At 42.3% G+C, this 21,545-nt stretch overlaps 1 protein-coding gene and 1 pseudogene across 8 annotated transcripts in view; both read right to left on the bottom strand.

Moving 5' to 3' along the window:
- The window catches only part of NCAM1 (neural cell adhesion molecule 1), a 513,442-nt gene extending 492,405 nt beyond the window's left edge, over window positions 1-21,037 (bottom strand). For 3 of the 8 annotated variants that reach the window (XM_063943173.1, XM_063943175.1, XM_063943176.1), the window contains exon 1: window positions 20,620-21,034. In XM_063943173.1, coding sequence (XP_063799243.1) covers window positions 20,620-20,740 — 121 coding nt within the window. In that variant the 5' untranslated portion in view covers window positions 20,741-21,034. Of the gene's footprint in view, window positions 1-20,619 lie in introns of all 8 variants that reach the window. The other 5 variants (XM_063943169.1, XM_063943170.1, XM_063943171.1 and 2 more) reach the window with 4 other exon arrangements.
- LOC134967048 (5S ribosomal RNA) lies at window positions 7,084-7,202 on the bottom strand (annotated as a pseudogene).
- Window positions 21,038-21,545: the final 508 nt, after the last annotated feature.

Raw genomic sequence — 21,545 nt, 5'->3', positions numbered from 1 at the left:
CGGTCAAGATGCCGGCTGTCAAGATACCGGCAGTTGAAATACAGACGCTGGATCCCGACACCCATCAGAATCCCAACTTCGGAACAGCCGCCACCCTGACCATAAGTATCCCCTTGAACTGAGGTTTAGTGCTGTGATGGGAGGCGAGCTGTCAGGATTAGGCATCAGGCAGGGGGGTTAGGGTTAGGCTGCGGGGATCAGGAGGTTAGGGTTAGGCTGCAGGGAGGGTGGGTTAGGGTTATTTGACCCTGGGGGAGATTAGAGTTAGGCTGCAGGGGAGGGAGAGTTAGGTTTAGGCAGCGGGGATGGGGGTTAGGATTAGGTACCTCAGAGGGGGCGTTAGGGATAGGTACTAAGGAGGGAGGTTAGTGTTAGGCTACGGGAAGGGTGGGTTAGGGTTAGGGGGGTGGAGAGAGGGGAGAACACCCCTTAAACACCCCTGTCAGTTTTCTCATCAGCGGGATATTGGCATCAGTATTACGACTGCCAGGAATCCCTGTGCCGGCATGTCATACTGATTCCGCAGATATCTGTTAAAGTGTCAGTATTGTCTGTAAATTAGCTGTGTAATTTCAGTGACAATCATGACACTTCAGGTATGTGTATGATGTCACCAAATCACTGGTTTTCCTTACCACACTAGATGATATTTACATTTTTTTTTTCTTCGGGTTTCAAATAACATTTTCCTTGGGTGTCCAAAAAGGTTCACTTTTGGAAACCCATATAATTTTCAGTGGGTAGCTTGCATGAGATTCTCACCGTTACCTAATTGCATCTGTGCCACTGCCGGACGCTGGTTACTGAGTAAGAAAACCCCATCGTAATGGCCTGTGTTTTTGAGAAATGCTTAAGGCTGCTCTTGGATGGGCCTGCTAAACTCTTCATGAAGACAACACTTTATACATTGCTATGCTCACCTTTGCAACTTCATACCTCCCAACATGACCCTTTTCTAGGAGGAAAATCCAGACGCAGAGCAGTGTGTCCCTCCTGAAAAGGGTCATGTTGGGAGGTATGCAACGTCAACACTCACTGCGCATGAGGAAATGACTGAAACTTCTATGATGACATTTTTTGTTGGTATGTGTGTTGTGGGGAATTTGGTAGGATTAACATGGTAATTGGATATTTTTGGATGGATCGTGGTGAAGTTAGTGAATTGGGGATGTGGTGTACATGAATTGGGACTGGTGCTAATTTGTTTCCGATTTTGTCTGGTTAAATGCTGAATGGTAAGGTTATTTAATATTTCAAATTAACATAGACCTCCTACAGAGGGAATATCAAATCTATAGGAAGTGTTTTATGCAGAATAGTACATTGTTAGAGGAGTCAAAGCTGTACACATTAGTGCCAGTGCTCAACCACTTGTATGTGTGTTATATTATTTCCTATTTTTATTAATATAAAAAAATAAGCTGGCTGTATGAACTTTTCATATAAATGAGCATTTGGCACCACAATCTTCCTCACATATGAAATCCCTTTTGTGCGAACCTGTTCCTTCCACAATCTTATACTCAGACTATAACTTTTTGCTTACATCCACTGCTCCAGTCATATCATTATAATGATCCTGTCACATGCAGGCTTATTCTTACTAATATTATCACATATCTCTCAACACTTTTATTGTTTGGAATCCTTAAATCTCAAAAAAGGATGTCCACATCACAATGGGGACACAGTCTCATCATCACTGGGGATGCATTTAAGATGCCGGCTGTCAGGATCCCGGCAGCTGGAATCCCGACACCCATCAGAATGTCGACACTGGAATCCCAACAGCTGGCATCCCAACCATAAATATAGCTGGAGGATTAGGGTTAGAACTGGGGGAGGGGGGGGGGGTGTATTTAGGTTTAGACGCCGCCTGAGTGAGCTAGGGTTGGCTGGGGTGAAAGGGATGTTAGGGTTAGGCTGCGGGGAGGTGGGGTTAGGGTTAAGAACCACCAGGGGAAGGTTAGACTTAGGCACTAATGGAGGAGGTTAGGGTTAGGGGGCAGGAGGGTTAGGGGGTAAGGGAGAGGGGGTAACATACTTACCTTGCCCCTGTAGGGATTTCAAACATATGGATTCCAGCATTGGTATTGTGACCATCCGGTGGTCAAACATTCTGCACCCTCATGGGGATGTAGCCACATCATTTGGGAGCACGTATAGCCCTTCTGAAGTGTAAGCAACCCACCTCTTCTCCACTAAAAACAAACTAGCCCTCTGGGACTGCAAACAAAAATCAGCCAATATGGAATATTTATAATTGCACCTACGTTATATAGTCGCACGTACACATACTCGCGGGGGCGTGTCTAATTCAGTCAATTCCTACATGTGAGTCATCCTGAGACGTGCAACTAACAGACAGCAATTTCACACTTCACACATAAAAAACAAATCTATTTGTGTTCTCAATTTCTTTCTTGTCAGCCAATATAGTAAACCATTGTTTAAAATGCTAGAAAGGCAACATGCCAACCTTACCACATACTGTAACAGTTACATTTCAACCACAGACCTTCCTAACCAATGTCCATAAATATTTTTACATGAGGATTGTTATTATTTAAAAAGTACCGATGAAATATTTATTTACTTATTACAATGTTACAACCACAGAAAGACATATTACTGGAAATAAATTATTACATTGGCAGACTGGTACAAATAGAACTAGCAACTTTCTAAGCCTAGTTTACTGCATTTGAGGTATGCTTAGTTTTGCTACGTTTCAAACCTAGTGATAATTAAGGAAATATTGCTGGGTTTAATTACTTAAGAATAATAGTGTTTTATGACAATGTTCGAATAGGAAACAATATGTCAGGAATTGTTACATTCCACCATGATGTTATTTCTTTAATTAGGCTGTTACTATAGCCTGTGTTATTTCACAAACAAGGGCTCGTTTACTAACATTATATTCTGGTGTAAAATGTGAACTAACATTAAGCATGACAACCAATTTGATACTGTCACACGCCGTACTGGCAAGCCCTGTTACTATACCTGATGCTGTTGCCAGCTTCAGACTGGCTGACCGGGGAACTGCTTCCAGTCCATTTATGCCAGGACAATGTTTACAAGCACCTGGCTCTTTACACCCCCATTGCAGGTGATTGCAGGTGCAAAAATGCATAAAAGGACAGTAAGCGGTTCTCTGGTCAGCCAGTCCAATGCAGGCTGTCACTATAATGCATTACATCTGCCTCCCACACTGTCTGCATATGTCTCAAGTGATACCAATGTCAAAGACTGTTTTTTTTTTTAAATGTGGTGCCGCTAGAACATAGGTGCTGCTACATTGCCTATGATCAGCTGACCGCTTTTCTACCAATTTTGAATCCGATTCCCTACACATGACTCCTGTGACCTATTAGCAGCCAGGGCGCCTTGTATAAGTATCTCCTTGGCCATGGTCCTTGCCAGAAAAACTTCTACTATAACCTGCTTGCTAGCTTCCAGCCTGCAGTTATTCCAGAGTTTGGTTCCACAGTCCAGTGTGATCCATTTGCTGCTGTGATACTCTAAGTGCTGGTTATTACTACAAAGCGCTCTCACAGTTTCCGGTTTGTTCCTGTTGTGCTCCAAGCATCAGTCAGTATCATCAGCCAGTGCTCCAAGTATCATCAGACTCTGTGTTGCTGTGATATCCCAAGCAATAGTCATATTTACTGAGCACTCTCACAGTTTCCAGTGTGCGACTCAGGCTTGTGATTCTTCATTACGTACTATTACTCTCCACAGTGTACCTCATGGTACTATCAGCATTAGCCCATTCTATTGGCACTCTACACAAGTTCCAGGATACTATATACTGCTGACCAACCATTGTACATGCCCTCAGTATATCCATTGACTCCCATGCTACAATTAGCTGCCATTTATCCTAAATACTCTCTATGTTATGTCTGTACTGGGTTCTCTCCCCAGTCCCCTGTCTTGATAACATTTTGCAGTCCCTACTGGTAATTAGTGAGCCCTTTTAGATCTCTGCCTGTTCTGGCAGTATCAATAATACTCCTTTTACACCAAAAACCTGGGTCCAGCCCTAGTCACTGAACATGGGTTTCAAGCCGTATTTACAGTACAACGGGTTAATGCCAGGACTTCCCTTTACCTGCTCAGTGAGCTGGCCCTCCATTGGCTTGCAATGGGACCTGGTTCTTACCCGTTTACATTGCCCTATACATGGGTCCTTCCCAGATCTAACCCTGCTCACTAATCCGTTTGGATTCCCGGGTCACTGCACCTGAGTTGTATCCCGGGGACCCTTTTACACCGATCCGCCAATAACTCTGGTTATTGTGGCAGTATTAAAGGGGTATTAACAAGTTCTATGCCAATTACGAGGACAAACCTCATTAAACCTGCTAGTTTTCAACATATGGCCTCCAGCCATATACAGACCTCGGGTCCTTCTCCGAGTCCAGAAAACTCACAAATTCTGACAGATATTTTTTCTCACTGTCTAATTTGCACCAGGACACTTAAAAGTCATTGCTGATTGCTGTGGCTGAGTGTACATTTGCACATTTATATGTTTGTTCATATTTATCTTTAACAACTAATGTTTGTATATTCAACGCAAAAGTAATGTTGGAGCCACCCAAACTTAAAGCTGAATTGCATAATAATGAATAACTTTGTTATCTACAGCTTTACAATGTCTTGAGAGGGGAGTAGCAACGTGTTCTGTGATTGTGGCATCTGATCTGTCCTTCTTAAATACACACTTCAGAGATTGCCATAGATATGTGGGAATAATGACTGCATAAAATAGCCTTCATTGGCTCTGGTTAGTGTCTCTTTTATACCCCTTTTCCACCTACGAGCACGGGTCGCAGCCGGGAGCCTGACACGGGAGCTGCACCCTGCTGCGACCTGTGCTCGGACCTTTCCCATCAGCAGTCACAACCCAGCATATGCCGGGTTGGTGACGCTTCTAGTGACGCGGCAGGGGCGGCGCAGGGAGATCACATGATCTCCCAGCGCCGCCCTTCCATACAGTGTAAACGGGAGCTGTGTCGCATCGACACGGCTCCCGTTTACACTACAACCCAACCCGGATCATTAATTTTAGGTTTTAACCAGTATTTAAGGTTAAGGGACAGATTCTGAGACAGACGCTAACCGCATGCAATGCCAATATGCACACAGTTGGCCAAGTTCTACGCATGCATCCAAGCCAAATCTTCGCATGCACCCTGATGGTTACCGCCCGTGATGCAGAATGAATTTGGATGCAGGTAGTGTGGATTTTAGTGGGTGTTACTGAGAGGCACCAGGAGGGTGGCTAGGCAGATGCGGGCGTGTTGCTGACATTGGTTGCATCCAAGGCTCACACAGACGGAGAAACTGCATCTACCATAGGGCTGGTGCAAGTTTTTATGGTGTATCTGAGGCAACACCAATGGTGTGTCTAAACATATGAGACAAATTTGCACCACTGCAAGTGCGAGTCTCACTTTAAACCAAATCAACCATGGAATTAGTAAAAAGACATGGCCGAATCTGCGTCAGACTGAGAATCAGGCCCCAAGTGCCCTGAGTCCTATTGGAGAAAGAGCACTATATAAATAAAATATTCTTATTAAGCGGCTGATGCAGAGTTAGAAGTAAATTTGGCTTTTATTACAGTTACACCAGATTAAATTGCATTAAAAATAGCATATTTGTACATGTGTAGGGCTGAGTGTATCTGAAGATGTGGCTGTCTCTGCATTAGTAGCATATGCCTCTTGTTTATTTTATGTTATCCTCAGTGTGAGGTACATTATGTACAATAGACACACCTCCTAACAGGCATGCTATTTATATGTGCTGGTCTGAATGGCCCATAATTATGTGTACCACCACTCTGGTAGCAAATGTACTGTAAATATGATTAGAAGTTGTTCAACTCATGTGTTTGTTATTTGTTCACGTGCAGAGCAAATTTACACAGGGTAAACTACACAAAAAACTGGAATATATTCCGATCTGCATCAGCCGTTTCGTTTTTCCTTTTTTTTTTTTCCTTTTTCTATTTGAAATCTTTAACTTTACACTTGAATGACAACACTTTTTTCATTAAAACATTTGGCACCCTGCTTATCTATGGATTGAAAAGGCCTTGAGAACTACTCTGTTCCTATGACAACAGGGTGCCAAAATTGTACTTTTTAGGGCCTCTGAAAAGTACATTTTGTAATAGTTTACAGAGACACTAAACTACTGGGCCATTGCACCAAAGCACCTTACACCTCCACAGACAGTGCCGGATTAAACCCTGTGGGAGGCCCCTAGGCAGTTGAAATTTCAGGGCCCTCCCTCACAAATTATCTCCTAGTACGTTTTTAATTTTGTCAAAGAAACAGGTAATACCGCACTAATCAGAGATAGAGATGAATTGATATAGCTCTAGACCAAAATAAAGACAATAGTGGGGAAAATTCCCTATGGTTGTCTAGTTGGTGGTGCATCCAGAGTCAGTATTGAAGTCATAAAGAGCAACGGATAAAGAAAAGAAGACTCTTGTGTGTGCGCACTCTTATATTGAAAATAAAGCAAATTAATTATTAGAGTTAAAATGTAGTTTATTAGATATGCTTTAAAAAATAGGTATTGATGGGGATATATCACAAAGAGGGGGGAAAATAAGACAATACATGTATTAATAAAAGACACATTCACAGAGAGTCTGTGAACAGAAATGTAAATGACTTATAATTTCACATAATTGCTATTGTTATACATAGACATTTACATAGTCATAGTAGACTAGACCCAGTGTGAAATTAGATAAAAAAACAATTGACCAGATTCTGGTCGGTTCTTGGTAAACTCACAGGTATGACCTGAGATGACTATATATATGACTATATATGACTCATACATGTCCCAGATCAGGGGTTGTTGTTCTTATAGTTTCCAATTATCTGTGGGTGGTAAATATATTGTAAACATACAATAAATGGTTACAGAAACAGGCAGATATAAAAAAAATGGTTGTATAGATTATTGCTCAAATAAGGGAAAGGGAAATAGAGTAGGTCCAGTGGTGAATCTGCTGTCAGCGAAGCACAGTGTATTTTGATCTTTTCACTGCTAAACTTGGTCTTCTTAGGAAGTCTCCCATCCTAGTACTACCCAAGGCCGACACTGCTCAGCTTCCAAGATCGGATGGGATCGTGCGGTAACAGTGTGGTATGATAGTAGATGTTGAGTTACCTTTTGCTTTGGCATCACTGATGAGAGTTCGCCTAGCAAAGGATGTAGGATAAATAGATTGCAGTCAAGATGGAAAAAGAAAAAGAAAAGATGGATCTGCTGCCATCGTTAGGCAATGGTTACCAACAGTGATCCTAGGTCAGTGATATAACCAATGGATCGCTGGTGAGAGTCCATGAAAAATTGAAGAAATAGAATAAAGAGGAAAGGAGGACAATATATGTTTGGTATGAATTGATTCACAACTCACCCCTCATTGCCTGAGGGTAAATAATTGAGAAATAGGATGAAGGAGAGAGGGCAATATGAGCCTTACTATAACTTGCTTCCAGACTACCCCTCAATTACCTGAGGAAAGGTTCTTAATAATCATAAATCACAAAGCAATGTATCAGAGATTAATAAGATGTGAATATTATTATACTTGGATGTGTTGGTGCTAGTCTTGATCTGAATGTTAAGTAACAGGTACATCTGTATCTGCGCCCAAATGACCATAGGACCTTTGGTATAGAATATATCAAATATTATCACAATACCAAGGTCAGAAGTGGATTGTTATGACAGTAATAATACTAGGATTTAAATGTCCAATGTTAAAGCTCAGCAGAGATGGCACCGTCAACAATATTTAAAGTTCTATGACATAAATTCAATATAAGAGGTTTTTAATTGTACCAACCAACAGTTTACGATCTTGAAACGAATAGTTACCACCCTTTATTTCAGGCGCTTCTCAGCTGAATCAATTGAATGTTCAGTCGCTCAAATTACAGGAAAGTATGCCCTTTGAGATGGAACATAACAAAAAACATAGTATAATACTGTAGCAACAAGGGAACACAAGCAAATCACTAGAGGTCCAGACTCGTACCGCATCGGGTGGTCTACTTTTAGCAGACAATTTCGCTTTTTATGGAGCGGATCACCGACTTGGAAATGTTCTGACCTCTTTCAATCCCTTAGGAGTATCCTCTTCTTACTCCAACCGGGGGTGCATGTGAATGAAATGGTTCTCAGATAGTGCATTAACATAACAAATTTATTTCCACATACAACATTAAAACTCTAAAAGGTGGGTTCTCACCAGACTGGATGGTCTACACAAAAGAGTAGACAACAGCGTTTGTTACAGATAAACAACCAGGCGTCCCCAGGAGTAATCGTACACAGCCAGGCGAGAGCTCCACACATGTCCTGCTACCTTCACCAACGCGTTTCAATAACAAATGGTTATCTTTTTGAAAAAGATAACCATTTGTTATTGAAACGCGTTGGTGAAGGTAGCAGGACATGTGTGGAGCTCTCGCCTGGCTGTGTACGATTACTCCTGGGGACGCCTGGTTGTTTATCTGTAACAAACACTGTTGTCTACTCTTTTGTGTAGACCATCCAGTCTGGTGAGAACCCACCTTTTAGAGTTTTAATGTTGCATGTGGAAATAAATTTGTTATGGTAATGCACTATCTGAGAACCATTTCATTCACATGAACCCCCGGTTGGAGTAAGAAGGGGATACTCCTAAGGGATTGAAAGAGGTCACAACATTTCCAAGTCGGTGATCCGCTCCATAAAAAGCGAAATTGTCTGCTAAAAGTAGACCACCCGATGCGGTACGAGTCTGGACCTCTAGTGATTTGCTTGTGTTCCCTTGTTGCTACAGTATTATACTATGTTTTTTGTTATGTTCCATCTCAAAGGGCATACGTTCCTGTAATTTGAGAGACTGAACATTCAATTGATTCAGCTGAGAAGCGCCTGAAATAAAGGGTGGTAACTATTCGTTTCATTGTCTGTCCACCGGGAGTATTGGTGATACTTCAAACCACTCTTCTTTTCGGCTGCTCAGGCGTACTGATTGTGATCTACAGTTCTTTGGAATAGTCTACGATCTTGAAACTGTAATGCAAATCTGATGTCTATGGTTTAAGTACTTTAAGTTGTTAATGAGTACATTACATTAATATAGTATTTTCTCGATAGAGTCTTTAATGTAAAGTTTTCGTTTCTTTGAGTTGATAAATTTTTTCTATCTTTTAGAAACAGTTTAAGAAAGCTTGATTGTAATTTTCATTCAAGATCAATCAATATTATTTTGATCAATTGTTGCAGGGCCCGTAAACGGCTTGGATTCCATAGGCAGGTGCCTACTCTGCCTAACTGGTAATCTGGTACGGTAACAGACCTTACAACATTACAACCCAATTGATGATGCAAATCGTGTCATGGTGCCATGGTGATACCATTTGTGTCCTCATATGCCTTACTTGCTCATGTCACAATGCAGATGGAACCATCCCACTTATTTTATACCTGCCACCAGATTTCCCTGAATGCAGGAACAGAAAAAAAGGCCAGTCTGATTTACATGCTTCTAACTTATACAGAACAAATAATTATTAATATATGGGAGGATTGCTCTAAACAAGCAGAAAAAGATAACATTTATTGTATGGCTTGCTAATTGAAAAACAGGAATGTTTTCGTGAAAATCAATGCAACCTACAGTATCATTGTACCTGGGAATTAAGTACAGTTGGCAAACATGAGAGAATTCTTAGCTTATTACGGTTATCCCCATTATATGTGATTCACTATGCTCTTATTTACTTTAAAACAATCATTGTTTTTCCACTTCATATCTCTTGAGAATTTTTTGTTTAGAACGTATGTTGCAATGTCTATGAGAGAATATCTATTTTAAGGCTGTACACATTAGTAACATATTTATCAATTATAAATGAGCAATTATGTATTTTATATTTGGATCAAAAAACTATTTGTCACAGTAAAAAGGGTTTTATACACATACAAGTGCTTACTGTACATCTCATACATTCTCACAAACATTCTTGACAATGTACTCCATCCAATTATATTCTTCTGAATAAATGTTGTAACTCTTACGGTACATTCACAATCATTACTTCAGTTTTAACAAGCCTCTTGTACACTTTTACAAATATATTTTGGAATGTAAGAGCTTTTTTATATAAAAGTAGTTGAATTGAAGGTTTGGTGTTCATTGATAAAAGTTTTAGAACATTAAAGCCGTTTACCCACTGTCACTGTCAAAGTGCATGCTGCTACTGTTTTGTAATGCTAATAAAAACCAACTGGAATGAGATCAGGACTAGAGGTCAACAATGTCTAGGTTGACAGTCAATAGGTCTACCCCATATGGTCAACCTGCATTAGGTTGACATTGAAAAAAGGTTGACGTGGGCAATACCCCAACAGGTTGAATTGACACATTTTTGGGGGGTTCTTCATGTTTTTGGACTTTTTCCATCCTTGATTATCCATGCAACAAATCCTAACCTTTAATAAAATCGTGTGGAGTAAAGTGAGCCATCGTGCCAGAAGCGTGGCACCGAGCACGCTTCCATAAATGGTGGTCCCAGATAAAAAAAACTATCCACACTAACCCCAAAAATGAAAAAAAAAAAAAATTTGTCCACCATTTTTGTGTCAACCATTGCCAGGTCAACCTTTTGATCATGTCGACATTTTCAGTGTTGACCTTTCATAGGTCGACATTTTGTCAGTGTCGATGAAATGCATGTTGACCATATCAGGTCAACCTAATGACTGTCGACCTAGACATTGTAGATCTTGTAAGCCATGGGAACATTTTATAATACAATGTTACAAATACACAACAGCACCAGTGAAAGCTGTATATTAACACTGTAGCCAGAGTGCCACATTGTTATGCGCCCTACACACTGGGCGACGGCAGATCGATATCATCAAATTGACTTGTATTGCAAAACGGCAGAAAACCAATGATGAATGACTGTGGGACAGCGCATAGTTCATAGTTGGTGCCTACACACTGAGCAATATGAACAATTTCTCGTTCATTAATGATCAAGAACGTTCATATCGCTCTGCAACATCATCCAGTGTGTAGGGCACATTAATTGTGGACAAATAAAAATACAGGACTTTACATACTGTAATTTATATCCACTATCTGCCAGCAGATACATATTTTCACTTTAATCAAGGCCAACATACGGAAGACTTGCTATTGTCTCCCATATCCTGACATAATTAAAATAAATATATATGAAAGCTAGACATTCAAAGCTCAAATGGACATAACATTGGTCAGAAATGCAACTGATATAATTTACCATACAGGATTCTATGAACTGTCTCATGTGAATTAAATGTAAATAATTATTCCAATGCAGACTACTATATACTAGGCAGGGTTTAAGTTCTAAATTTAAAACGGCAATGACATTAAATGCAAAATATGCTGTGCTCTAATTTTAAAATCACTGTAAATTTTACATTTTGGATTTACACATGCCTATGATCTTGAGGCTGAGTGAAAACTATGGCAGTTGACGTGTATCTTAAGGGGGGTACTCACGGAGCGATCGCTGCTTAAAATCTAAGCAATCTGACTAGATTGCTTAGATTTTAAGCAGCGATCACTCCGTGTGTACCCCTCACAGTGATATCGATGCGCAGCCCCGTGCATCGCTATCGCTGGTGCTAGATTGGCCTGCATTCAGGCCAATCTAGCAGGTCGCTCACTTCACCCGCTGGGTGAAATGAGCGGCCCTCACGTCTCCCCCCGTATGCTCAGCACATATCGCGCTGTGCTGAGCGGGGGGAGAGATGTGTGCTGAGCGAACCACTCAGCACACATCTCTCTGCAAATCGGCACGTGAATATGGCCCTTTACTTGAATTCGCTACGTGTGTGCCTACAATGGTTTCCGTAGGCACATGTGCCCATGTAGATCTGCATGATTCTGCCACTTACAGCTGCCTACTCCAGGATGAACCAAACATGGGCAATCTGAAGTAGGTTAAGTATCATAAGGACGTGTTTGCTCAAGTGCGAACATGTGCAGACTGCTAGGAATGTGCATATATACCCAGGGTAGTAGAGAGCCTGGCCAGGCCCAGGTACTTTTCAGGGGGCGTGGCCTCATCACAGCAGGCATGTTCATTCATCCTTAGAAAAATATACTGAAAAAAAAAATGGTATTTTAAGTGCCTCTGTGGCCACACTGCAGCCCAGCACACAGCAGCTTTTGCTGGGCTGAGGATAAGAGTTGCAGCTGCTGCTGCCATGTAAAGGGGAGGGGTATGGGGCCCCCACTGGGCCCCTCCATCAGACATGGGCCCGAGTAATTTGTACCCTCCCCCCCCCCTCTCTCAATACCACTGTATATATCTGGGAAAGCTGGTGGTCAGGTGCAGGTGGAATTACCGGGTGGCAATGATGATCAACGTTTTTAACTGTTTCCAAATGCTCTCCTGACACTGGTGATTTCTGCATTGCTTGGGCATAATTATGCTTTTGCGTGTTTAAGCATTTTTTCTTTTTGGCATATTAGTGCTGTGTTAGAGAGATTTTTTTCTAGTGTAATTGGTGCCTAATAGCAAATATATTTGTTGCACATAAAATAAATGGTTTACAACAAGAAGGAAATGGGACATAAGTGGCTCTGATGCATGCTAGACATAAACTAGACACAAATGCTACTGTTGCCAACCAAATCCCACCTCGAGCTCTGTACTTGGGTAGACATATGTTACTTTTGTGTATGCCTCGTGTTTTTTTTTTAACAAAACACATAAATGACTCTCTTTTTGCAAACCATTCAGCATCAGTTCCTGTAGGTCAATGAAGCTATCACATGCATTTTTGATAATTTTGTTGGTAATATTAAATTTGTGATTAAACTACATGATGCTAGGCATACACTATACAGTGTATTTGCAAGATCAACCACGAATCATCCGGCATGTCCGACAGATCCAATAATTTGTGAGCTGCAAGTATGCTGCATCAGTCAGTGTATGTGCTGCCCCAAGCTGACATTCCTTTACAGGGGAGGATCAGGGACATGTCTCCTCTCCAGGAGAGGAAAATAGATATAGTGGCCATACACCATGAGATATCTCCCAGGTATAGCCATAGGATTAGTACTTTATTACAGCCTTTGTGAAGTGAGGGGGATGGGATTGAGCTCCAAGGGGAGTGGGGATTGAGCATAATATGTACTCAGTGGCGGTTCTTGCCACGGGCAAGCGGTACTTTTGCCCGGGGCGCCGCCTTCCGGAGGGCGCCGGCGCCATCCGGAGGGCGCCGCACCAGGGCAAGATCAGCCACTGTGCCCCCCGCAGTGCCCTGCTGTGCCCCCCGCTTTGAAGGGAACCAGACGCGTAGCGTCTAGTTTCCCTTCATTGAGAGGACCTTAGTTGTGCGGTGCATGATGACGTCATCGCGCACCGCACAGCAAAGGTCCTCTCCATGAAGGGAAACTAGACGCTACGGTCTAGTTTCCCTTCATGGAGAGGACCTTTGCTGTGCGATGCGCGATGACGTCATCGCGCACCGCACAACATACTGGCACAGACACTAGGGGTCATAATTGACCTCTAGTGTCTATGCTGTTCTATGGGAGAGACGTTATAACGTCTCTCCCATAGATCGAAGAGAGGAGAAGAGTGGCGGCGCCGGCGGAGGCGGTCTGGATCAGGAACGGGGATGGTAAGTATAATTTTTTTTATTTTATTTTTTCTTTCAGCGCCGTGGCCACGCCCCCATTTGAAGCCACGCCCCTATATTTTGCCCGGGGCGCCACAAGGCAAAGAACCGGCCCTGTATGTACTTGTGTACTACAGTGTGACATAATAATAACAAGGGGTACTGTAATGTGGCATTATATGAACTATGGGCACTGGGTGGTATATATTGTGAATTAGGGCACTTCTATAGGGCATAAAATAAACCAGGACACTACTATAGTTCATGAAACAGAATAGGGCACTACAATATGGCATAACATAAACTAGGACACTACTATGGGCAAGGGCATAACTAACATAGGTGCAGGGAATGCAGCTGCTATGGGGCCCAGAGCTGAAAGGGGCCCACATTCCCTATAACATCTGTTATACATAATAATAATAATAATAATAATAATAATATTGTACTTTTTTAGGCACTACAGTGTGGCATAATATAAACTGGGGGCACTATAATGTGGCATAATAACTGGAGATGCTGTTTGTCATAATGTGAATGCAGAGTACTGTGTTGCATAATGTGTACTGACAGCCCTACAATGTGAAATAAAGGGGTAAATGTATGAAGCAGTGATAAGAGTGGAGAAGTGAGCCAGTGGAGAAGTTGCCCATGGCAAACAATCAGCATTGAAGTAACATTTATAATTTGCATACTATAAAACAATACAGAGCAGCTGATTGATTGCCATGGGCACTTCTCCACTGGCTCACTTCTCCGCTCTTATCACTGCTTCATACATTTACCCCAATGTGAACTAGGGCCCTTCTACAGTGACATGCGGTGGGGTGAGGCAGGTGAGGCAGAGCCTTTCCTGTCATACTAACATTTGTGCCAGAGTTTTCACTGTATAAAGTATATGAAAAATACAAATAATTTGTTTGAAATATCTTCTTTGCATTATTCTAATCATTTTTATAGCCAAAACTCTGGAGTAAAAAGTCTATGGCAGGTGAGGCAGTGCCTCACCTGTCTTTCTTTTCAGAACATCTCTGATCAAAACTCACCATATTTCCAGGAGTTTATACTGCTGCACCTGTGTATAATGCCCAGATGTAACCTTTAGCTCATATATTGCATGTAAATCTGGCTCTGGGGCTAGCCAGTGCCTCCTGAGCCATTTAGCTCACTGCACGTCCCTGCCCTACTATGGGGCATATATATTAACTAGGACACTACTACGTACCTCCCAACATGACCCTTTCCAGGAGGGAAGAATGCTCTGCTCCTAGACTTCCCTCTTAATTTATGATTGCCATCACCTGTGCTGAAACACCTTTGTTATCAACTAACCTGTTCAAAACAGGTGCCGGCAATCATAAATTAAGATAAAAATCCAGAAGCAGAGCATTGTGTCCCTCCTGGAGAGGGTCATGTTGGAAGGTATGCTACTATGGTTCAGAAAATGAATTTTAGCACTATTATGGGCATAGGCGTGCGCAGCACATTTTATTAGGGGGTGCACTGTTGGAGGGGTGTGTCTAGCATCATCTATTGACGGTCAACGCAATATAAAATATCTACCCTTGTACCAATCCTAATAATGCAGATGCATTGTCAGATGTTGTGATGTGCACCAATCAAACACCCCTGATGGCATTAACTGCAATTATACACCTTTTCCACTAGCTCAAAAAACACGGGTAAATGTACGGGGGTGCGCATTTACCCGTGTTTTTTGCAAGTGGAAAAGGGTCTCCCCGCAAAAACCCGGATCAAGTGACCCGTGAATCCTACCCGGGTAAATACCTGGGTAGGACACGGGAATGATCCGGGTAGGGTTGTAGTGTAAACGGATGGAAGGGCGGCGCTGGGAGATCATGTGATCTCCCAACGCTGCCCAGCGCCCAACCTGCCACGTCACTAGCAGCGTCACCAACCCGGCAATATGCCAGGTTGGTGACTGCTGATGGGAAAGGGGGCTGAGCACGGGCCGCAGACGGGTAGCACCCGTGTCAGGCTCCCGGCTGCGACCCGTGCTCATAGGTGGAAAAGGGGTATCACAGTGCTCCTCCTCAGCCTGGTCTGGCTCCCCCTCTCTTTCCCCTGCAAGCTGACACTGAAGGTCGCACACTAGTACTGCTGCTGCTGGAAAAACGTGTGACGTGTCAATGCTGCTGCCGACTGCCTGCCAGTATTGAACGCTGGCTGCATGCTGCTCATCAGTGGCTGGTGTTGGCATAGAATAGAAGGAGGGAGGTGGGCGTGTGACGGGTGGGCGTGCGAGCAGCATGACGTCATCACGTCACATCACGCTGTTTTTGTACATCATACCCTCCAGCTGGACCTTTTTAGCAGGTACAGTACCTTTTGTTTTTTAAGATCTGTACCTATTTTTGGCTCTCCAAACTTCCAATGAAAGTATAGGAAAAGGGGCATGACCACGCCCCCCTTTACCTGTGGCCACACACCCTTTTCTAATTCGTACCAATTTTTATGTATAAAATGTTGGAGGGTATGGTACATGGAGGTGGAGACGGGAGTTTGAAAGCCAGTGGCAGTGGCACCCTTGATTAACCCAGGCATCCGGTCAGTAATGCAGTCCTGACAGGGTGCAGCGCAGAGGGGACAGTAATCAGCCTGCTCGGCGATCGCTGCATCAGGCATGTGAGATCGGGGTACCAGACATTAGGGGGTGCCTGTGCGCACCAGGCACCCCCCCCTGCGCACACCTATGATTATGGGGCATACAATTAACAACTGCTGCAGAGAGAAGTGTCACTCTAGAAGCACTGGGTTAGGGGCACCTTCAAAATGTTGCTATGGAGTCTGCAAAGCTCTGGCTACGGGGGTATAAAATGTACAAGTACTATGGAGAGAAGTATCCTTGGGTGTTTTAACAGAGGAGGGGGCCCCTGTGCAGACACCAGTTGGGCCCAATCCTCTGTACGGCTCACTAGTCTCCGGCATTGTGCCAGAGTCTACTGCGCATGTGCACGTCTCCGGACACATTGCGCCCACCATGTTCTGGAGACCAACTTCACTACTGCACGTGCGCCGCTGCCATTTTGGGTGAGATTTTTTCAGAGGCTGCAGCGCGCGATGCTGGACTCCGGAAAAGTAAGTATTCAATATGGGTGAAATGTGTGGGCCCCCCTGGACCCAGGGGCCCATGTGCACCGCACACAGTGTACCAATTATAGAAACGCCAATGGAAGTATCTCTACTTAGAAACTTTGGGTCTGAGCCCCATCAAATAGTTGCTATGGCGCCCACAAAGTTCTGCTCCCAGTGTATGGCTGTGATATCTGCTGGCTTCTGGCTGTCAGATAAAATGTCTGTTAGTCTGACAGACATTTTATCTAACAGTTTATTCCCAGCATTATTGATGTGTTCAATTGTTTTTAAAAAAATGTCATAGCTGTGGTTAAAACACTTCCTCCAGTCTCACAACTCGGATACAACAGTACTCCCCCCCCCCCCCCCCACCACCACCACCCCCTTATACTTGCACATTAGGAAGCATAATGAGTGAAATGTCTTCTTTTAGAGACTGAATTAGGAAATATTTTTAAGGATGCCATTTTAAAAGACAAAAATATTTATACATTTAATTCAGTAGGAAAAATGCATGTTGATAAAATAAAGGCAAAAAAAATATTATTAATATGGCATATTTAGGGGGGAAAAAACACAAAACTGTACTCATTACACTGTGTATATGGATTTGTTTTTCTGTAACAGAAACCCCAAGGGAAAACATGGCTTGTTTAGTCTGAAGCTCATTTTTTAAACAATTCCCCAAAGCTAGAGTGCAGCAGGTGCTGTGGTTAGCATTCCCACCCACTCTCTGACCAATTGCTTTAGCCTCCCCCTACCCTAAGCCCTAAACAAGTCCTCAGACTTCAAGTTCATTGTTGCAGATTTACAATGAAATATCTATCTATCTATCTATCTATCTATCTATCTATCTATCTATCTATCTATCTATCTATCTATCTATCTACACCCTGCAGTTCTGGACTAAAGACTCTTCAAGATACTTTGTAGAGAAAAGCTAACTCAACATGTGTAGTTTAACTTAATTGTAGCCAATTTCAGATACTTCTAAATGATGACTTTATACAAAGTAACAATTTGTAACAATGCAAGTTAAATGTAACAGGTCCAGATGTTCCATTACAGCTTGCATAATGTATTCAATTTTTTTAATCAGTGTAGCCCTATTTTGTCACAGATGCCCTCTTCTTAAAAAAAAAAAGGATTGAGGGGAAAGGAAAAGCCATCTGCTTGCCCTATAAATCAGTTCTGAAAAGTGCTAAAACATTGTTAGAAATGCAAGCTTAAATGAATGCATTGTTATGCAAGGGCAACTACTTGTGTGGAGTGAGCATAAGGTCAGAGCAGCTGTAAAGGACAGCATATAAAATCCTTTTATGCGCAAACCAACGGCCTGTCACTTTGTTTCATCTCCCATCATTCGGAATCAGTCTTGACTAATGAAAAGTGCTCGCTCACACACACATTATATATATATATATATATATATATATATATATATATATATAAAAATGTAACCATTTTTATTTTTTTTACTTTAGCTTCAATTTTTAGCCTTCAGGACTTGTTGTTTGGTATATGTAAATACATGTTCAGTATTGTTTATCACTTTGGATACAGCCCACGTTTCAAAAGTAAAAATGGGAGAGGCTGCAACGTTTTGAGAAAGTCATCTTTTATTTTTTTTCTAAATATATATATATATGGGGGGGGGGGGGGGGGAGGGGTGACTGAGCGAGCTGAGGTAATGATGACTGAGATTGTGCCCCAGCAGCTGCACACACCCCTATGGAGGTGAGCCGGAGGACAGTGGCTCTGTCAGTAAGCGGCTAGGGAGAAGGTTAGAACGAAGAACGTCGCCCTGAGAATAATCATTTTCCCGCCCATGGAGATGGCGCCTGATTGGACCGGGGGACTCGGAGCACCGTGCACGCGCCCAGCCTCCTCCACCCTGAGGGCGTGCAGCAAGCAGCAGCAGCAGCCGTGTGTGCATTTGCTATCTCCCTCCATGGCAGAGGAACTCTGGCAAAAGCAGCAGCACAAAGCACTGCAGCTACAAACTGCCTGTAGCAAATCTGTGTTATGTTACAGGCAGCTCGAAAATGGTCTCTAAAACATGACATCTTATTAGCTAACCAAAATGCCTGCCCCGCACTAGTGCAATCACATCACTGCCTGTACTGTAGACTGCACTGTTACTGTGCACAGCCAATGGTGTCTCATGCACAAATCACCGTGTACTGCAAGGGGGACGAAATCCTGCTCCCATTACAGAACGTGTAACCAAATACAGGGATCCAGCGTTAGCCAGTATTGTGCTGTACTGTACTACACGATTACACAGTGCTGCACACACCTACAACAATACGCAGCCTAGAGAATAGGCACTCACCAAAATCTATACAATGAAATGAATTAAATGCTCAGTCCATCACTGCCTGATCTCTTTCTCTCTCTATAGATATATATGTATATGTATGTATGTAGATAGATAGATATACAAGATTTATGAGTCAAATAATTTATTAAACAATCCAGAGAATCCTCTGTGTGTGTGTCCACTCCTTACCACAGCACTGCACTGTTGCAATGTATTAGAGAAAGTGCATTTCATTATACAGAATGGTTCTGGCATTTCAAATGAACGCTTATTGCATAAACAAGTGCAGAGATCCACTGGGAGATCCACCGTCGTATTTTCTGCAATCAAAGGCAGGATATTACGAATATGTATGCAGGTGCTGATTAGCTTCACATTTTATTTTGAGCTCCCCTATCTGATTTAATAAAAGCACCTTGCAAATGTAGCTATCACGATGGATCAATTCATCAAGATTGACGATTATGTTCACAACTGGTCTGCTCACACCAAAATGTGACACACACACACACACACACACACACACACACACACACACACACACACACACACACACACACACCTCTAAAACACTCTGCAAACCATCAAATCTGCTTGCAAACAAATATATGTGGATGTAGGAGATGGGAGGGGGTTAATCCATCTCCAGCAAGCTTTTCTTGTTAGCTGGGTACCATTACAATTTCATAACCACAAACTTCACATTCCTGAACCATGCAGTAAAAACCAATTCTTTAAACAGAAATGAAGTTGTGTGTGCCACAGTAAAAACATTACATGTTACTATTTATGGCAGCTCCATCTCCAATCTTTAATTTGAAAACCACATCACATAGACCAGCAGTGATTTATTTCCAGGATGAAATGGTACAGGACAGAGATTTAAAAGCCACTCGTCCAAGAAAGTGGAACCCAAATAATAATAATAGGACACCCATTCACTTCCTCCACCAACATATTTAGGTTGAATTTAACCAACCATGGTAATAAAGCTCAAGCTTCTATTCTGCACAGCGAATACTTCACTATCCAGGACATCACATAAAATGACACATGCATGAAATCCGTTACAAAATATTATGCATCGCAATAATAATACATCTGTGCTGCAGAGATTGGCGTTAATCAGTTTAACAACGATGTAATTGACACCCTACCCACAAAGAAGGGTTTGGATCTGTGTTAAAACAAAAGAGCTATGCAGTCCAATCCATCGCCTTTTGCCACAGATCGCTGATACAATGTAACGAAAGAATAGGAAAATATGATAAAAAAGACTTTGTTAATAGATACTCCCTATTGCGCAGCTGGTCATAAAAACAACGAAGGCATCATAAGAAAACACAAAGAACAACAACAAAAAATACTAGCATCACCAATTCACCATGCAAGGTTCGAACATCCTTTGATTTGCATAGGAAAAGACAAATCAGCAAAACGAACATGACAAAATATGAATAAAATACCTGCAGCTCCCAGGAAATATAAAGTCCAGATGAGATCCTTAGTTTGCAGCATTGTAAGTCTGCAGACCGAGGAATTTCTCCTGCTGCTCCTGTTTGTTAAAATGGGTCCAAAGATGAACATAGGCGTTTAAGATCCCCCTTGTTGAAAATGCTGGAATGGTGCAATGGTGTGGCTGGGGTCTTGATGCTATTTCTTTTTTCTCTTTTTTTTCTCGCAGATTTTGAGTATGTTACAAGGAATTCTTTTTTTGGAGTGGATTGCCAGCTGCTCTGTAAGCTATGTGCAAGCACTGATCAGAGAATGAGTGACAGTCTGAGCCTCAGCACACCCCCAGCAAGCAGACCTGATCAATGCGCCCAGCCAGAAACTCCAAGTTGGTGTCTGGATGCGAGAGGGAGAGTGAGACCAACACCAGTATCCCTCCGCAGCCTCTGTACAAATATGACTGAGCATCCACCAAGCTAAAGGAGAGAGAGGGGGAGATGGGTGAAGATAAGGGAGCAGATGCAGCTGCTGAGAAAAAAAAATGGCTTACACTTACCAAGCTTACTTATATCCTTTTGTATAAAAGAAAACAAATGCAGTTTTACTGTTTTATACACATAATGAAAAGAGGCTTCAGAAAATAAAAAGAGTTTTACATTTGGCTCCATGATATTGAATTAAATGAATGTTAAACTGTTGTTGTTGTTGTTTCATATTATTATTATTGAACTGTCAGTTTTATTATGACAAACTGATTATGCTTAAGTAGAGGTCATTGATTTTTTGCATAATGTAGCAATGTTCACAAACCTTTTGTTGGGAGATTTCTTTTCTTTCTCCAGTTGCAAGCATGCACTTGCTTCCTGTTTGTATGTAAGCATCCCATTTTCTCTATCGTCCTAGTGGATGCTGGGGTTCCTGAAAGGACCATGGGGAATAG

Source organism: Pseudophryne corroboree, chromosome 10, assembly GCF_028390025.1.
Source record: "Pseudophryne corroboree isolate aPseCor3 chromosome 10, aPseCor3.hap2, whole genome shotgun sequence".
Classification (NCBI taxonomy): Eukaryota; Metazoa; Chordata; class Amphibia; order Anura; family Myobatrachidae; genus Pseudophryne; species Pseudophryne corroboree.
This window is presented reverse-complemented; position numbering and strand designations above follow the sequence as displayed.